The sequence below is a fragment of the Vidua chalybeata genome, chromosome 26 (assembly GCF_026979565.1).
Source record: "Vidua chalybeata isolate OUT-0048 chromosome 26, bVidCha1 merged haplotype, whole genome shotgun sequence".
NCBI classification, from domain to species: domain Eukaryota; kingdom Metazoa; phylum Chordata; class Aves; order Passeriformes; family Viduidae; genus Vidua; species Vidua chalybeata.
In genome coordinates this window covers 3,879,060-3,894,657 of record NC_071555.1, presented here as the reverse complement: position 1 = coordinate 3,894,657, position 15,598 = coordinate 3,879,060, and the positions used below count along the sequence as shown (strand labels likewise).

At 56.0% G+C, this 15,598-nt stretch overlaps 1 protein-coding gene and 1 gene segment (V, D, J or C); one reads left to right on the top strand and one right to left on the bottom strand.

The window, feature by feature from the left end:
• The window catches only part of LOC128800286 (M1-specific T cell receptor alpha chain-like), a 226,754-nt gene that overhangs the window by 92,293 nt on the left and 118,863 nt on the right, over nucleotides 1–15,598 (top strand). The window lies entirely within an intron of this gene.
• LOC128800309 (T cell receptor alpha variable 1-2-like) lies at nucleotides 4,466–5,886 on the bottom strand. The segment is given in 2 exon segments: nucleotides 4,466–4,933; nucleotides 5,793–5,886. Coding segments are annotated over 2 exon segments (432 nt in total).

Sequence of the window (15,598 nt, the reverse complement as noted above, 5' to 3'; positions counted from 1 at the left end):
TGGAGCCCCTTCCCTTTCTCTTGCTCTTACAAAATGATCCAGTAGACAAATATCTCAGCGGAGGTTGTTTTCTTCTGTGCTCAGTCCACTCTCATGGCAAAGATATTTGGGGGACATTGTGTAATTGAGAAAGGTTAAATGTGGCTGCAGGGGCTCTTCCTTGAGAAATTAGGAGAGAGACTCCCTGGGCCAGGCTGCTATTTGCAGGGCAAAGAAGAGAGCTCCTTGCCAAACCTCCAGCTCCCAACTCAAGAGTGGCCTTGGTTGCTCCCATTCACTCTTGTGATCTGTTTCTTGTCTGCTCCCTCTCCCAGGTGCACTTTTGACTTTGAGACATGTCCTGCTACAGCCCGTGCTGGCCATGCCGGCCCTGCGGCCCCACCCCGCTGGCCAACAGCTGCCATGAGCCCTGTGTCAGGCAGTGCCAGGACTCCACCGTCGTCATTGAGCCCTCCCCTGTGGTGGTGACCCTGCCTGGCCCCATCCTCAGCTCCTTCCCACAGAACACCGTGGTGGGATTCTCCACCTCAGCTGCTGTTGGCAGCATCCTCAGCTGTTACCTAGTGCCCATCAGCTCTGGGGGCTGTGACCCCTCTGGCATTTCCAGGTGCTACAATGGCAGAAGGTCCCTCCCCTGTAGAAGATGCTGGGAAAGCCCCGTGGTGAGGGCTCAGGTTTTACTCAGAACATGGTGCTGGGCCAAGGATGGACATTTTTCAATGTTGGTCCCAGGAGAGCTGGAAGGCTTTGCCTTCCCCTTTTCTTTGTTTGCTTTGTCTCCCCTTGGCAGTAAGGTGTCACCAAGTGCAGCCTGGTGGGGACCATCAGTGTGGTCTCCCTGTCTGGGGCAGGTAGACAGGCAGCGTGTGGGAACCTCTTGTCACAATCCGCTTGTTGTGGGGTGTCATGATGATTCTTTTCACCAATCCCAAAATGCAAAAAGGCAAACAGCAGGGGACTGTCAGTTAATCCCAACAAATGCTCCTTTATTAGGGGCCAAAAGAGGAAATGCGATAGTGGGGTAAGAGAAAGGAGAGAAATGGATAGAGAGAGAGAGAGCAGAGGGATTGGAATAGCTACCAACACAGGCGAGATCCTCAGTGGTCTGGAAGATGAGGATCCGTCTGTCGTGTCGGGGAAGTCTTCGAAGTTCTGGTCAACTCGGGTGTCCAGTTATAGTTCACAGAGGGAAAAGGGGGGAACATGCAGGACAATGAGAGTCTATTGTGATTGCTGCGGGGGAACAGGTGAGTCCACTGAAAGCACCAAGGCAGGATGAACACAATGAAGAATAAGTCCATTGGAATCACTGAAGAAGAACAGGTCATGTCATTAGTGGTTTCCCCACTCCCTGTGGTAGGGGTCTCAGTCTCAGTCCTTGGGAGGGGGTTTTCGATCTCCATCCGTCAGTCACAGTGGTAACGAGGCAGATGAGGGGTCTTCAGTGAGAGACCACTAGAGTCACCCCAAAAGTTCATTCAGCTTAAATGGTGGAGAGTGGGTGAATATGCAGTAGGCCGTTCCTTGCTGGCTCCATGCCAGGTCCTTGCCAACTCCTTGCCAAGGCCTAGTTCAGAACAGCTAACCTAAGGTACAGCAGTTGCACCTGCACTGCCGCTCCCTCCAAGCCGGAACTGTAGTGGGGGGAAGGGGTTTCTCCTCGTGGCAATCAGTAGGCAAATGTGGGGGCTTCAGACAGCCTCTTACACCTCTCCACTGCCAAGGAGGACGGACTGTCAGATGGCCCCGGGCTGGCAGCACTGCTGTTGTGCACTTGCAGTCAGTTTCTTTGTGTCTTTGTGACTCATTAAATCTCTCTGCTGCATTCAGGCCTGGTCTCTCTGCAATCATTCTCCCCCCTGCAGATGCTCTCCAAGCTGTCGAAGTAAAAGGGAGCTTATCAAGGGTGGGGCCCCAGAAGACCTGCTGTTTACAACCAGAGGAGTGCTGGTGGGAGATGTGGTGGCTGGAGGCTGTTTTGGGCACAGCAACTATGAAATGTCACGGTTTTCAATAGTATTTAAAGGAAGGGAAATCAACAAAACCTCTACCGTAGACTTCCAGAGGGTGGACTTTGGCCTGTTGAGGACACTGATTTGGAATGTCCCTTGGGAAGCAGCCCCTTAAAAGAAAGGGGCCCTACAAGACTGGATATACTTAATGAAAGCAATCTTGAATGCACAGGAGCAGCCTGGCCCTACGTGCCAAAAGATGAGGAGGTGGAGGAGAAGACCTGCCTGGTTGAGAAGGGAGCATTCCCAGGAACTCAGGGAATAAAAAGAGTGTGTCTCACTATTGGAAAAAGGGCAAGCAGCTCAGGACGGGTTGGAGGATGTCATTAGATCATGCAGAAAGAAAAGTAGAGAGGACCAAGCTCAGTTCGAACTTGATCTGGCCAATTCTGTAAGGGGTAATAAAGAGTGTTTTTACAAATACATTAATGAGGACCGAAGACAATCACCATTCTTCATTGGACACCGTGGGGAATATATTCAGCTAAGACGAGAGTACGGCTGAGGTGCTTAAAACCTTATTTGCCTCAGTCTTCAGGAATAGGATTGATGATCATCAGGACAACTGGTCTCCTGATCTAGGAGACAGGGAAGGTAAGCAGCACGGAACTCCTGTTATCCAGACGGAGGAACTTAAAGATTTGCTAAGCGACATAGATGCCCACAAGTCTTTGGGATTGGATGGGATTCGTGCTAGGGAGATCAGGCAGCTGGGGCTCATGAAACCAGTGCTGAGAAGAGGGGCTGAGGGAGGCCGGTGACTCCAAGCTGGTCGGTGACTCGGTGCCGGTGCTGGTGTCAGTGCAGGTGTCGGTGGCGGTGCCATTGCCGGTGGCGGCAGCGCCCCGGGATCCCGGGCCGAGCGGGGCGAGGCGGCCCCGGCGGGCGGAGCGGCAGCGCCCCCTGCTGGCCCCGGCCGGCCCCGCCCGCGGCGGTTCGTGCCCGGCCGCAGCCCCGGCTCCTCTGCCCGTGGCTCCCAGCGCGCAGTAATACACGGCCGCGTCCCCGCGCCGGGGCCGCCCGAGCCACAGCGCACTCGAACGCCGATCTGCCGACACCGACAGGCGTCCTTCAGGGGCTCGCACCTCCTTGGAGCCTTTAGCAATGACCCCCAGGAGTTCCGGCGTTTGGCCCGGCCGCTGACGCAAGAAGTAGATAAAATCGCCAGTCCGTATATTGGAGTGTGAGCACTTGATGGTGATGCTGCTGCCCTCAACAATCTCCAGGAATGGCTCTTGCTGCACTTGGGCTCTGACCGCAGCCACTGCCAGGGAGAGAAGAGGAACAAACCTCAACTCCGACTTTCTATCCAGGTGTGGCTGCCAATTCCCAGACCAAAGCCTGCAGAAGCAGTCAGGAACACAGAGAGATGAGGAGGAAAACACTTTCCAGAGGTTGCCAAGAAACGCAGCAATAGAAGTTTCCATGAAACTTTTGTGGAGAGATGAATGCGTGAATCATAGAACGATTAGGAGGGTCAATGGAGAACGGGAGGATGTGGGAGAAAACCCAAAAAGACAAGAAGAAAACTAACAAGGGCTAAGGACTGACTTCGTGAGTTATAAAAAAGGAATTCTTGTGCAGGTTTTGGCATAGAATACAACTTGAGGATGGAGAAGAGGGAAGGATGAACGGGAGAACAACTCTCGGGAAGAGGTCTGTGAAAAAGCCAGGCAGGACGGCAGCCTGCGAGGACCTGCGGGATCACCCCATCCCCAGACCACGGCCCCCCTTCGGCACCCCCACGCACCGAGCAGCAGCACGGCCAGCGCCGCCAGCCCCGCGCCCCGACACCGCCGCATGCCGCCGCTCCGCCGGCCGAGCCTCGCTGTGCCCCTCAGCCCCGGCTCTGCTGCGCCCGTGCCGCCTCCTCTGCAACGCCGCCAGCTCCGCCCCGGCCGCCCTCAGCCCCCGCCTCTCTCGGCACCAGCACAATCAGCGACACAAGGACCTTGGGCACGGCCAGGCACAAGAGACAGCTGTGTCCCATCGCACACAGCAGCGACACCGCTTGGGAAGCAGATCCAGCCCGCACCCACCTGCAGCGGGCAGCTGCCGGCCCCACTCGGCTGCACTCAGGCTGTTTGTGAGCCTGGGAAGCTGCTGCTCTCTGCTGTTCAGGGCCAGAGCAGTGCTCGCTGTCCCTGGCAGAGGCAGCAAATTCCCTCCCGCTGAGGGACACACACGGACAGAGCCAGGGCCCTGCTCAGCACGGTGGAGCCATAGACAAATCCGTGCTTCCCGTGGCTCCATGCAAACGGGGCTGCTCCAAGAGCACACGAGGCAGGAACACACAACCAGCCCTGGCCTCTGCTGGGGACATGTGGGGCCAAAAGCAGCACGGCTGGAGTGTGGCAGGACAAGGTCCCTGGCAAGCACAGGGGGTATTTTTCTTTTCTCAGACACTGCAAAATGCAGAAATGAGTCAAAATAGTCCAAAATAGTTTGTCAAGGAAACAGGAAGAATGAATGGGGTCAAAACCATCAGAGCAGTGTACACACATGTGGGTGGAACTTCAGGTGAGCATCAGGGTGAGATCAGGGTCCGTTCCCCAAGCTCAGCCTTGCCCTGACACATCCCCTCCCTGCCCTGGGTTGTTGCACAGCCGAGGAAGCTCCCTGCAGCAGGGTGTCTTGCAGAGCACAGAGGTACAAGGCACTGTCAGAGAGCTCCACTTCCTCCAGCTGCAGGACACTGTATTTGCCCGTGGTGTTCAGGTGCGTGCTGATACGGCCGCTGTGCCTGGGGCCACTCCCTGATTGATATGAGACCAGCTGTGGGGCTTGGCCTCTCTGCAGCTGGTACCAGAGCAATCCCCTGAAAATACTGCTCTGGTATTTGCAGGTGGTGTGGAAGGGCTGTCCCTGCTTCACAGTGACTGCTCCATCTTCCTGGGTGACCGTGTCCTGCCCCGTGGCACCTGGAAGAACGTCAATTTCAGCACTTCCCCGGGGAATTACTATGGAAAGCTAAATGATGTGGATACAAAACCCTGGTGGAGAAAGCTCCCTGCCTTGTAGCCGAGGTCGGAAAGATTCTGGGCAGGAGTTCAGAGCTCTTTGCTCTGCATCACCCAAAGGAGAGCTGGGCTGTGTCTCTGCTATTATTCATCCTGCACAGAGGAGCCGGGAACAACCTGGCACGCCTGAACTTTGCCAGCTGGAAACAGCTCCCCTCCAGCTGCCTGAGGCGCCCACCGGGGTACAGCAGAAAGGTTCATCCTGCTTCCCCATCCCTGTCACCTCTGAAGGCTCCTTGATCCCTGAGTACACACAACGCTGGGAGTGGAAAGAGGGAGCCCTGGTTGTGCTGACAGCCCAGAGAACACTGGAAGCAGTGGCAGAGCTGGGTCAGCCTGGAAGCAGAAGGAGACACCCTGATAATGTCAGTGACCTGAGAACTTTGAGATAGCCGTGGCAGGTTTAACGGGATCCTGGAATGTACATTTCAATGGGAAGAATGTGGGACTGTAGAGAAGCTGAGATCTCCTGAGGTGCCAGCACTTGGATCAGAAGAGAGAGGCAGATGCAGATGCATTGATGGCGAGAGAAAAGACAGAGAAGAAGACTGAGGTTTCTCTTCCTTCCCTTTTCCTTTACAAACCGAAGAGCTTCTTGAGCAAATACTTACAAAACCACAAAGAGGAACGGATTTTTCTCATCCATTTCCATCTATTCCCTGGTATTTCCCTATAAGGTCCTGCTTAGGGTGTTGAGGGTTTCCTGTGGGAAGAGAGAAGAAGAAGAAGAGGAGAGCCTTGGAGAAAAGGCAGGACTTACCCAGGAGCTGGGCCAGGAAGACGGTGAGGATGAGATATGCGAGGTGCATGCCGAGAGCAAGCTGCGTGTTTGCTGAGTGCGGAAGAGTCCGAAAGCCACGTGGCAGCCCCGAGAGAACAGAGCTGCCGGGAGAGACTCTCGGCGGGAGCAAAGGAAGCAGCGGCGGGAGCAGGCAGAGCAATGAGCTGTCCTTGCAGTGCCTGAGATGCTCCTTGTGCGTTTCTCGCTCCTCCAGCAGCAGCCCCCGAGGCTCCCTCAGCCATTGGCCCTGTGAGCATTCCGTGCCTCTGGGGCCTCGCTCATGGCAAGGGGCTGTTCCCGCTCAGCTCGCAGTGGAGTCCTCACCTCCGCAGCTGCAATGGCCAGCTCTGCTTCACAGCCAGGCCTGGCCACTTGGGAGCTCGGGGGCTTCTTCCCCACTGAGGTTTCTCACCTTCCCGAGGTGTCCTCAGCTCTGTCAGGGCACTGCTAATCCCCAAATCCTGACGACTTTTGGACATCTCCGAGGCTGGAGACTGCACAGATTCACAGGCATTCCCTGGTTTGTGCTCCCTGATCCCATAAGACCTCCTGAAACCTCCTTTATCCTCCTGTTCCTCTTGTCCCTTCTTGCCACTGGCAACGCTCAGCCTGAGCCACTTCACAGCAGTTTCCTAATGGCCCATCAATTAGAAGCTGGAGAGCTCTGAGCTCCCTCCTTCTCTCCTTTATCACCTACTGCCAGATTGGTGTCATTGTGTGCATTGTGTCATTGTGTTCCTCACTTTCCCTGTTCCTTGTTCTTCCCTTGGAAAGGAAAATGGACGTGATGTGAGCCTTAGAGAACCAGACACTCTCACCTTTCCCATGCCCTGACTGTGGCCTCTGCTGCACGTGCTCAGCCCAAGGAGCTCCTGAAGATGCTGAAAGGCTCCTGTCCCCAAAGGAAATGAGGTCTCTCGAACAAGTGTCTGGAGAGAAACCTCATGTGGAGCTGAGTCTTTCAAATGTCTCCCTCTAACACTTGCAGCATTGCTAGATCCTGGCATTTGTACTTCTGGATGCTTGGCAGGTTCCTAACGTGAAGGGAAAGGCACCAATTAGTTTAAGGGGGTGGGGGGTGCAAACGAGCACTTCGATGATTTGAAATGCTCCTCTACGCCTACCGATTTATTGTTTTCCTTCCCGGATGTTCTACTGTTTCAGGAAGGTGCTGAATGCTCATCCATGAGTGCTTGGGGAAAAGCGAGGATGGGAATGAAACCTGTAGAGAAGTGAATTCCAGGCTCAGGTGGGATTGAAAGCACACCTGATTTACACATCCAGGTGAGATTGCTGCTTCTTATCCACCTGGCAGTATGGAACAGAGACATTTCTGCAGCGACAGAGATGGAGATTCCTTTGTCACCTCAGAAAGGCTCACTGCAAACGCCTCTCATGCCATGACCTACTGAGGTGACAGCAGTCCATGAATTAGCCCCTGTGCGTCTGTGGGTGCAGCTGCTTGGTCAGTTCCCAGGCCAGGTGCTCTCCAGGAGCATCTCTTTGCTTTGCAAAGCAGGCTGAGAGCAGCAGCAGGCGTGGCCGGAGGGCGAGAGGCGCTGGCAGAGGCGCAGGCGGCAGCAGTTTGGTGTGAGGCGGCGGCGGGCTCGGGAGCGAGGGGAGGCCGGGCTGTGTGTGGCGAGTGTGCGAGCGCAGGCTGCAGGCGGGTTGTGAGGCGTGTGCGGGGCCGTGCGGGGCTGTGCGGGGTCGGTGCGTGCGGGCTCGGGGCAGAGGAAGGAGCTGCGGGGCCGCGCGGGGCCCGGCGGGCCGAGCGGCAGCGCCCCCTGCTGGCCCCGGCCGGCCCCGCCCGCGGCGGTTCGTGCCCGGCCGCAGCCCCGGCTCCTCTGCCCGTGGCCCCCAGCGCGCAGTAATACACGGCCGCGTCCCCGCGCCGGGGCCGCCCGAGCCACAGCGCGCTCCAGCGCCGGTCTGCCGACACCCGCAGCTGGCCCGCAATGGCCGGCACATCCTTGGAGCCTCTAGCAGTGAGGGCGAGGAATTCGGGTGCTCGGCTCGGCAGCTGACGGTACCACTGGATCCAATCGTTGGTCTGGATTTTGGGATGTGAGCAGCTGATGTTGATGCCGATGTCCTCAGTGGTCTTCAGGAGTGGCTCCTGCTGTACCTGGGCTCTGCCTGAAGGCACTGCCGGGGAAAGAAAATGGTGAAACTTCAAATTCTACTTTACCCCACTGCACACATCAAATCCCGCAGAAATAGTCAGGAACGTACAGAGATGATCAGAAAAACAGGACCGATCTAAGCAAGATCTTAAGTATCTTGCTTATCACGATAAGCAAGAATGGAAGTGTCCACTATTGCTTTGTGGAGAGATGAATCGGTGAATGCCAGTAAGAACGGTGCAGTCACTAGAGAACGGGTGGATGTGGGAGAAAGCACTAAAAGAAAAGAAGAAAAATTAGAAGGGCTAAGGACTGACTTTAATGAAGAAGGAGAGGAATGGAATGCTTGTGCAGGGTTGGACATTGAATAAAATCAGGACAGTTCTGAGGGACGACGGGATGGAGAAAAGGGAGGGATGAACGGGAGAACAACTCTCGGGAAGAGGTCTGTGAAAAAGCCAGGCAGGACGGCAGCCTGCGAGGACCTGCGGGATCACCCCATCCCCAGACCGCGGCCCCCCTTCGGCACCCCCACGCACCGAGCAGCAGCGCGGCCAGCGCCGCCAGCCCCGCGCCCCGACACCGCCGCATGCCGCCGCTCCGCCGGCCGAGCCTCGCTGTGCCCCTCAGCCCCGGCTCTGCTGCGCCCGTGCCGCCTCCTCTGCAACGCCGCCAGCTCCGCCCCGGGGCACAGCCCTGCGCCGGCGCTGCTCGGGCTCTCGCCGACTCCTGGCCGGGAACGGAGGGGAGGCGAGCGCGCTGGGAGTGGGGCGGCGCTCGGGTCTCTGCACGTCCGAAGCAGCGGAGTCAGGGTGGGGATCAGTGAATCGGGCTGGTATCATGGAGCTGAGGATTGACAGGCCCTGGGTTTCCTTTGCTCCCATCATCTGTTCACTCACATCTCCCCTTTGCTGTCCTCTTGGGGACTCCAGAATTGTCCTTCAGGGCACTGGAAAGAATTCCACTCACATGGATACAGGAGCTGGTCATAAAGCCTCAGACCTTCCCCGTGTACACGAAACCAAACTGACGCAGCACAGGGAAGAGCAGCTGTGCCCTGGATAGGGGAGACCTGTCCATGTATCCATGTGTCTGTGTGTCCGTATGTCTGTATGTGTCTGAGCACTCCAAGCCTTGCTGAGGCACTCCCAACTTTACAAACAGAAGTAAGCTAAAAAATCGAAACTTGGGTGAACCCATCCTTGTTGGGGCTGGCAACTGGCAGTAGCAGAACGTGATTGTTTAGAGCAGCTGGAAAAGGAGGGCTCAGGAAACAGGGACTCCATTTCAATGCCTCTTCCCTGGACAAATCTCCTGCACGCTGCTACATCATTGCTCATCTGCACCCAGGAAGCTTCTGAGACTGTAAACCAGGTGAGTCTGAAGCCCCTTCCCTTTCTCTTGCTCTTACAAAATGATCCAGTGGACAAATATCTCAGCGGAGGTTGTTTTCTTCTGTGCTCAGTCCACTCTCATGGCAAAGATATTTGGGGGACATTGTGTAATTGAGAAAGGTTAAATGTGGCTGCAGGGGCTCTTCCTTGAGAAATTAGGAGAGAGACTCCCTGGGCCAGGCTGCTATTTGCAGGGCAAAGAAGAGAGCTCCTTGCCAAGGCTCCAGCTCCCAACTCAGGAGTGGCCTTGGTTGCTTCCATTCACCCTTGTGATCTGTTTCTTGTCTGCTCCCTCTCCCAGGTGCACTTTTGACTTTGAGACATGTCCTGCTACAGCCCGTGCTGGCCATGCCAGCCCTGCGGCCCCACCCCGCTGGCCAACAGCTGCCATGAGCCCTGTGTCAGGCAGTGCCAGGACTCCACCGTCGTCATTGAGCCCTCCCTTGTGGTGGTGACCCTGCCTGGCCCATCCTCAGCTCCTTCCCACAGAACACCGTGGTGGGATTCTCCACCTCAGCTGCTGTTGGCAGCATCCTCAGCTGTTACCGAGTGCCCATCAGCTCTGGGGGCTGTGACCCCTCTGGCATTTCCAGGTGCTACAATGGCAGAAGGTCCCTCCCCTGAAGAAGATGCTGGGAAAGCTCCGTGGTGACGGCTCAGGTTTTACTCAGAACATGGTGCTGGGCCAAGGATGGACATTTCTGAGTGTTGGTATCAGGAGAGCTGGAAGGCTTTGCCTTCCCCTTTTCTTTGTTTGCTTTGTCTCCGCTTGGCAGTAAGGTGTCACCAAGTGCAGCCTGGTGGGGACCATCAGTGTGGTCTCCCTGTCTGGGGCAGGTAGACAGGCAGCGTGTGGGAACCTCTCCACTGCCAAGGAGGACGGACTCTCAGATGGCCCCGGGCTCGCAGCACTGCTGTTGTGCACTTGCAGTCAGTTTCTTTGTGTCTTTGTGACTCATTAAATCTCTCTGCTACATTCAGGCCTGGTCTCTCTGCAATAATTCCCCCCCCTGCAGATGCTCTCCAAGATGTCAAAGTAAAAGGGAGCCTACCAAGGGTGGGGCCCCAGAAGACCTGCTGTTTACAACCAGTGGAGTGCTGGTGGGAGATGTGGTGGCTGGAGGCTGTTTTGGGCACAGCAACTATGAAATGTCACGGTTTTCAATAGTATTTAAAGGAAGGGAAATCAACAAAACCTGTACTGTGGACTTCCAGGGGGTGGACTGTGGCCTGTTCAGGACACTGATTTGGAATGTCCCTTGGGAAGCAGCCCCTTAAAAGAAAGGGCCCCTACAAGACTAGATATACTTTATGAAAGCAATCTTGAATGCACAGGAGCAGCCTGGCCCTACGTGCCAAAAGATGAGGAGGTGGAGGAGAAGACCTGCCTGGATGAGAAGGGAGCATTCCCAGGAACTCAGGGAATAAAAAGAGTGTGTCTCACTATTGGAAAAAGGGCAGGCAGCTCAGGAAGAGTTGGAGGATGTCATTAGATCATGCAGAAAGAAAAGTAGAGAGGACAAAGCTCAGTTCGAACTTGATTTGGCCAATTCTGTAAGGGGTAATAAAGAGTGTTTTTACAAATACATAAACGAGGACCGAGGACAATCACCATTCTTCACTGGACACCGTGGGGAATATATTCAGCTAAGAGGACGGAACGGCTGAGGTGCTTAACACATTCTTTGCCTCAGTCTTCAGGAGTAGGATTGATGATCATCAGGACAGCTGGTCTCCTGATCTAGGAGACAGGGAAGGTAAGCAGCACGGAACTCCTGTTATCCAGGCGGAAGAACTTAAAGATTTGCTAAGCGACGTAGATGCTCACAAGCCTTTGGGATTGGATGGGATTCGTGCTAGGGAGATCAGGCAGCTGGGGCTCATGAAACCAGTGCTGAGAAGCGGGGCTGAGGGAGGCCGGTGACTCCAAGCTGGTCGGTGACTCGGTGCCGGTGCTGGTGTCAGTGGCGGTGCCATTGCCGGTGGCGGCAGCGCCCCGGGATCCCGGGCCGAGCGGGGCGAGGCGGCCCCGGCGGGCGGAGCGGCAGCGCCCCCTGCTGGCCCCGGCCGGCCCCGCCCGCGGCGGTTCGTGCCCGGCCGCAGCCCCGGCTCCTCTGCCCGTGGCTCCCAGCGCGCAGTAATACACGGCCGCGTCCCCGCGCCGGGGCCGCCCGAGCCACAGCGCACTCGAACGCCGATCTGCCGACACCGACAGGCTCCCCTCTGGCTCCATTACGGGTTTTGTGCCTCGGATAGCTGTTGCTACCAGCTGGGGTGCTTGGTCTGGGAATTGACGATACCAGTGGGTAGCGTCGGCAGCAATTTTGGGGTGCTGGCAAGTGATGTTCAGGCCGGTGCCCTCGATGGTCTCTGCCCACGGCCTCTGTTGCACTTGGTCTGTGTCTGCAGCCGCTCCTGGGAAAGAAGGAAGAAAGAACAAACATCGTCAAAACCGTGGGATTCTGAGGGTTCTTTGCCAGACGGAGTCAGGAACACTAGCCACAAGGTAGACGCAGACTAGAAGGGAATGTGAGGAATTCGAAATTCATGCATGCAGAGAATAGGCAGAAGTCAGGTCCATACATACACGGATGGATGGAGAAGTGAAGAGCAGAATGTTGTATTCAGGGCAGATATAAATGCTGAATGTATAGGGCAAGATACATGTGTATGGAAAAGCAGGTATATATACAAGCAGGCTTAACCAACAAAAATTATGAAGACTTGCAGGGATAAGAGATGGCAGAGAGGCGGGAAGACAAGGAGTTGGGGTGGAGAGGGAAAAATCCGTGCCATTCTCCCTGGGGAATACTCCAACCCGTTCTCCGGCCCGCTTGGTGTCAAACCCCGCGCACCGAGCAGCAGCACGGCCAGCGCCGCCAGCCCCGCGCCCCGACACCGCCGCATGCCGCCGCTCCGCCGGCCGAGCCTCGCTGTGCCCCTCAGCCCCGGCTCTGCTGCGCCCGTGCCGCCTCCTCTGCAACGCCGCCAGCTCCGCCCCGGCCGCCCTCAGCCCCCGCCTCTCTCGGCACCAGCACAATCAGCGACACAAGGACCTTGGGCACGGCCAGGCACAAGAGACAGCTGTGTCCCATCGCACACAGCAGCGACACCGCTTGGGAAGCAGATCCAGCCCGCACCCACCTGCAGCGGGCAGCTGCCGGCCCCACTCGGCTGCACTCAAGCTGTTTGTGAGCCTGGGAAGCTGCTGCTCTCTGCTGTTCAGGGCCAGAGCAGTGCTCGCTGTCCCTGGCAGAGGCAGCAAATTCCCTCCCGCTGAGGGACACACACGGACAGAGCCAGGGCCCTGCTCAGCACGGTGGAGCCATAGACAAATCCGTGCTTCCCGTGGCTCCATGCAAACGGGGCTGCTCCAAGAGCACACAGGGCAGGAACACACAACCAGCCCTGGCCTCTGCTGGGGACATGTGGGGCCAAAAGGCTGGAGTGTGGCAGGACAAGGTCCCAGGCAAGCACAGGGGGTATTTTTCTTTTCTCAGACACTGCACAATGCAGAATGAATCAAAGTATGCTGAGACACTTCCCCAAGGGAAATGCTCAAATGAACGCAGTCCAAAAGCATCAGAGCAGTGTACACACATGTGGATGGAACTTCAGGTGAGCATCAGGGTGAGATCTGGGTCCGTTCCCCAAGCTCAGCCTTGCCCTGACACATCCCCTCCCTGCCCTGGGTTGTTGCACAGCCGAGGAAGCTCCCTGCAGCAGGGTGTCTTGCAGAGCACAGAGGTACAAGGCACTGTCAGAGAGCTCCACTTCCTCCAGCTGCAGGACACTGTATTTGCCCGTGGTGTTCAGGTGCGTGCTGATACGGCCGCTGTGCCTGGGGCCACTCCCTGATTGATATGAGACCAGCTGTGGGGCTTGGCCTCTCTGCAGCTGGTACCAGAGCAATCCCCTGAAAATACTGCTCTGGTATTTGCAGGTGGTGTGGAAGGGCTGTCCCTGCTTCACAGTGACTGCTCCATCTTCCTGGGTGACCGTGTCCTGCCCCGTGGCACCTGGAAGAACGTCAATTTCAGCACTTCCCCGGGGAATTACTATGGAAAGCTAAATGATGTGGATACAAAACCCTGGTGGAGAAAGCTCCCTGCCTTGTAGCCGAGGTCGGAAAGATTCTGGGCAGGAGTTCAGAGCTCTTTGCTCTGCATCACCCAAAGGAGAGCTGGGCTGTGTCTCTGCTATTATTCATCCTGCACAGAGGAGCCGGGAACAACCTGGCACGCCTGAACTTTGCCAGCTGGAAACAGCTCCCCTCCAGCTGCCTGAGGCGCCCACCGGGGTACAGCAGAAAGGTTCATCCTGCTTCCCCATCCCTGTCACCTCTGAAGGCTCCTCGATCCCTGAGTACACACAATGCTGGGAGTGGAAAGAGGGAGCCCTGGTTGTGCTGACAGCCCAGAGAACACTGGAAGCAGTGGCAGAGCTGGGTCAGCCTGGAAGCAGAAGGAGACACCCTGATAATGTCAGTGACCTGAGAACTTTGAGATAGCCGTGGCAGGTTTAACGGGATCCTGGAATGTACATTTCAATGGGAAGAATGTGGGACTGTAGAGAAGCTGAGATCTCCTGAGGTGCCAGCACTTGGATCAGAAGAGAGAGGCAGATGCAGATGCATTGATGGCGAGAGAAAAGACAGAGAAGAAGACTGAGGTTTCTCTTCCTTCCCTTTTCCTTTACAAACCGAAGAGCTTCTTGAGCAAATACTTACAAAACCACAAAGAGGAACGGATTTTTCTCATCCATTTCCATCTATTCCCTGGTATTTCCCTATAAGGTCCTGCTTAGGGTGTTGAGGGTTTCCTGTGGGAAGAGAGAAGAAGAAGAAGAGGAGAGCCTTGGAGAAAAGGCAGGACTTACCCAGGAGCTGGGCCAGGAAGACGGTGAGGATGAGATATGCGAGGTGCATGCCGAGAGCAAGCTGCGTGTTTGCTGAGTGCGGAAGAGTCCGAAAGCCACGTGGCAGCCCCGAGAGAACAGAGCTGCCGGGAGAGACTCTCGGCGGGAGCAAAGGAAGCAGCGGCGGGAGCAGGCAGAGCAATGAGCTGTCCTTGCAGTGCCTGAGATGCTCCTTGTGCGTTTCTCGCTCCTCCAGCAGCAGCCCCCGAGGCTCCCTCAGCCATTGGCCCTGTGAGCATTCCGTGCCTCTGGGGCCTCGCTCATGGCAAGGGGCTGTTCCCGCTCAGCTCGCAGTGGAGTCCTCACCTCCGCAGCTGCAATGGCCAGCTCTGCTTCACAGCCAGGCCAGGCCACTTGGGAGCTCGGGGGCTTCTTCCCCACTGAGGTTTCTCACCTTCCCGAGCTGTCCTCAGCTCTGTCAGGGCACTGCTAATCCCCAAATCCTGACGACTTTTGGACATCTCCGAGGCTGGAGACTGCACAGATTCACAGGCATTCCCTGGTTTGTGCTCCCTGATCCCATAAGACCTCCTGAAACCTCCTTTATCCTCCTGTTCCTCTTGTCCCTTCTTGCCACTGGCAACGCTCAGCCTGAGCCACTTCACAGCAGTTTCCTAATGGCCCATCAATTAGGAGCTGGAGAGCTCTGAGCTCCCTCCTTCTCTCCTTTATCACCTACTGCCAGATTGGTGTCATTGTGTGCTTTGTCCTCACTTTCCCTGTTCCTTGTTCTTCCCTTGGAAAGGAAAATGGACGTGATGTGAGCCTTAGAGAACCAGACACTCTCACCTTTCCCATGACCCCCTGACTGTGGCCTCTGCTGCACTTGCTCAGCCCAAGGAGCTCCTGAAGATGCTGAAAGGCTCCTGTCCCCAAAGGAAATGGGGTCTCTCGAACAAGTGTCTGGAGAGAAACCTCATGTGGAGCTGAGTCTTTCAAACGTCTCCCTCTAACACTTGCAGCATTGCTAGATCCTGGCATTTGTACTTCTGGATGCTTGGCAGGTTCCTAACGTGAAGGGAAAGGCACCAATTAGTTTAAGGGGGTGGGGGGTGCAAACGAGCACTTCGATGATTTGAAATGCTCCTCTACTCCTACCGATTTATTGTTTTCCTTCCCGGATGTTCTACTGTTTCAGGAAGGTGCTGAATGCTCATCCATGAGTCTTTGGGGAAAAGTGAGGATGGGAATGAAACCTGTAGAGAAGTGAATTCCAGGCTCAGGTGGGATTGAAAGCACACCTGATTTACACATCCAGGTGAGATTGCTGCTTCTTATCCACCTGGCAGTATGGAACAGAGACATTTCTGCAGCGACAGAGATGGAGATTCCTTTGTCACCTCAGAAAGGC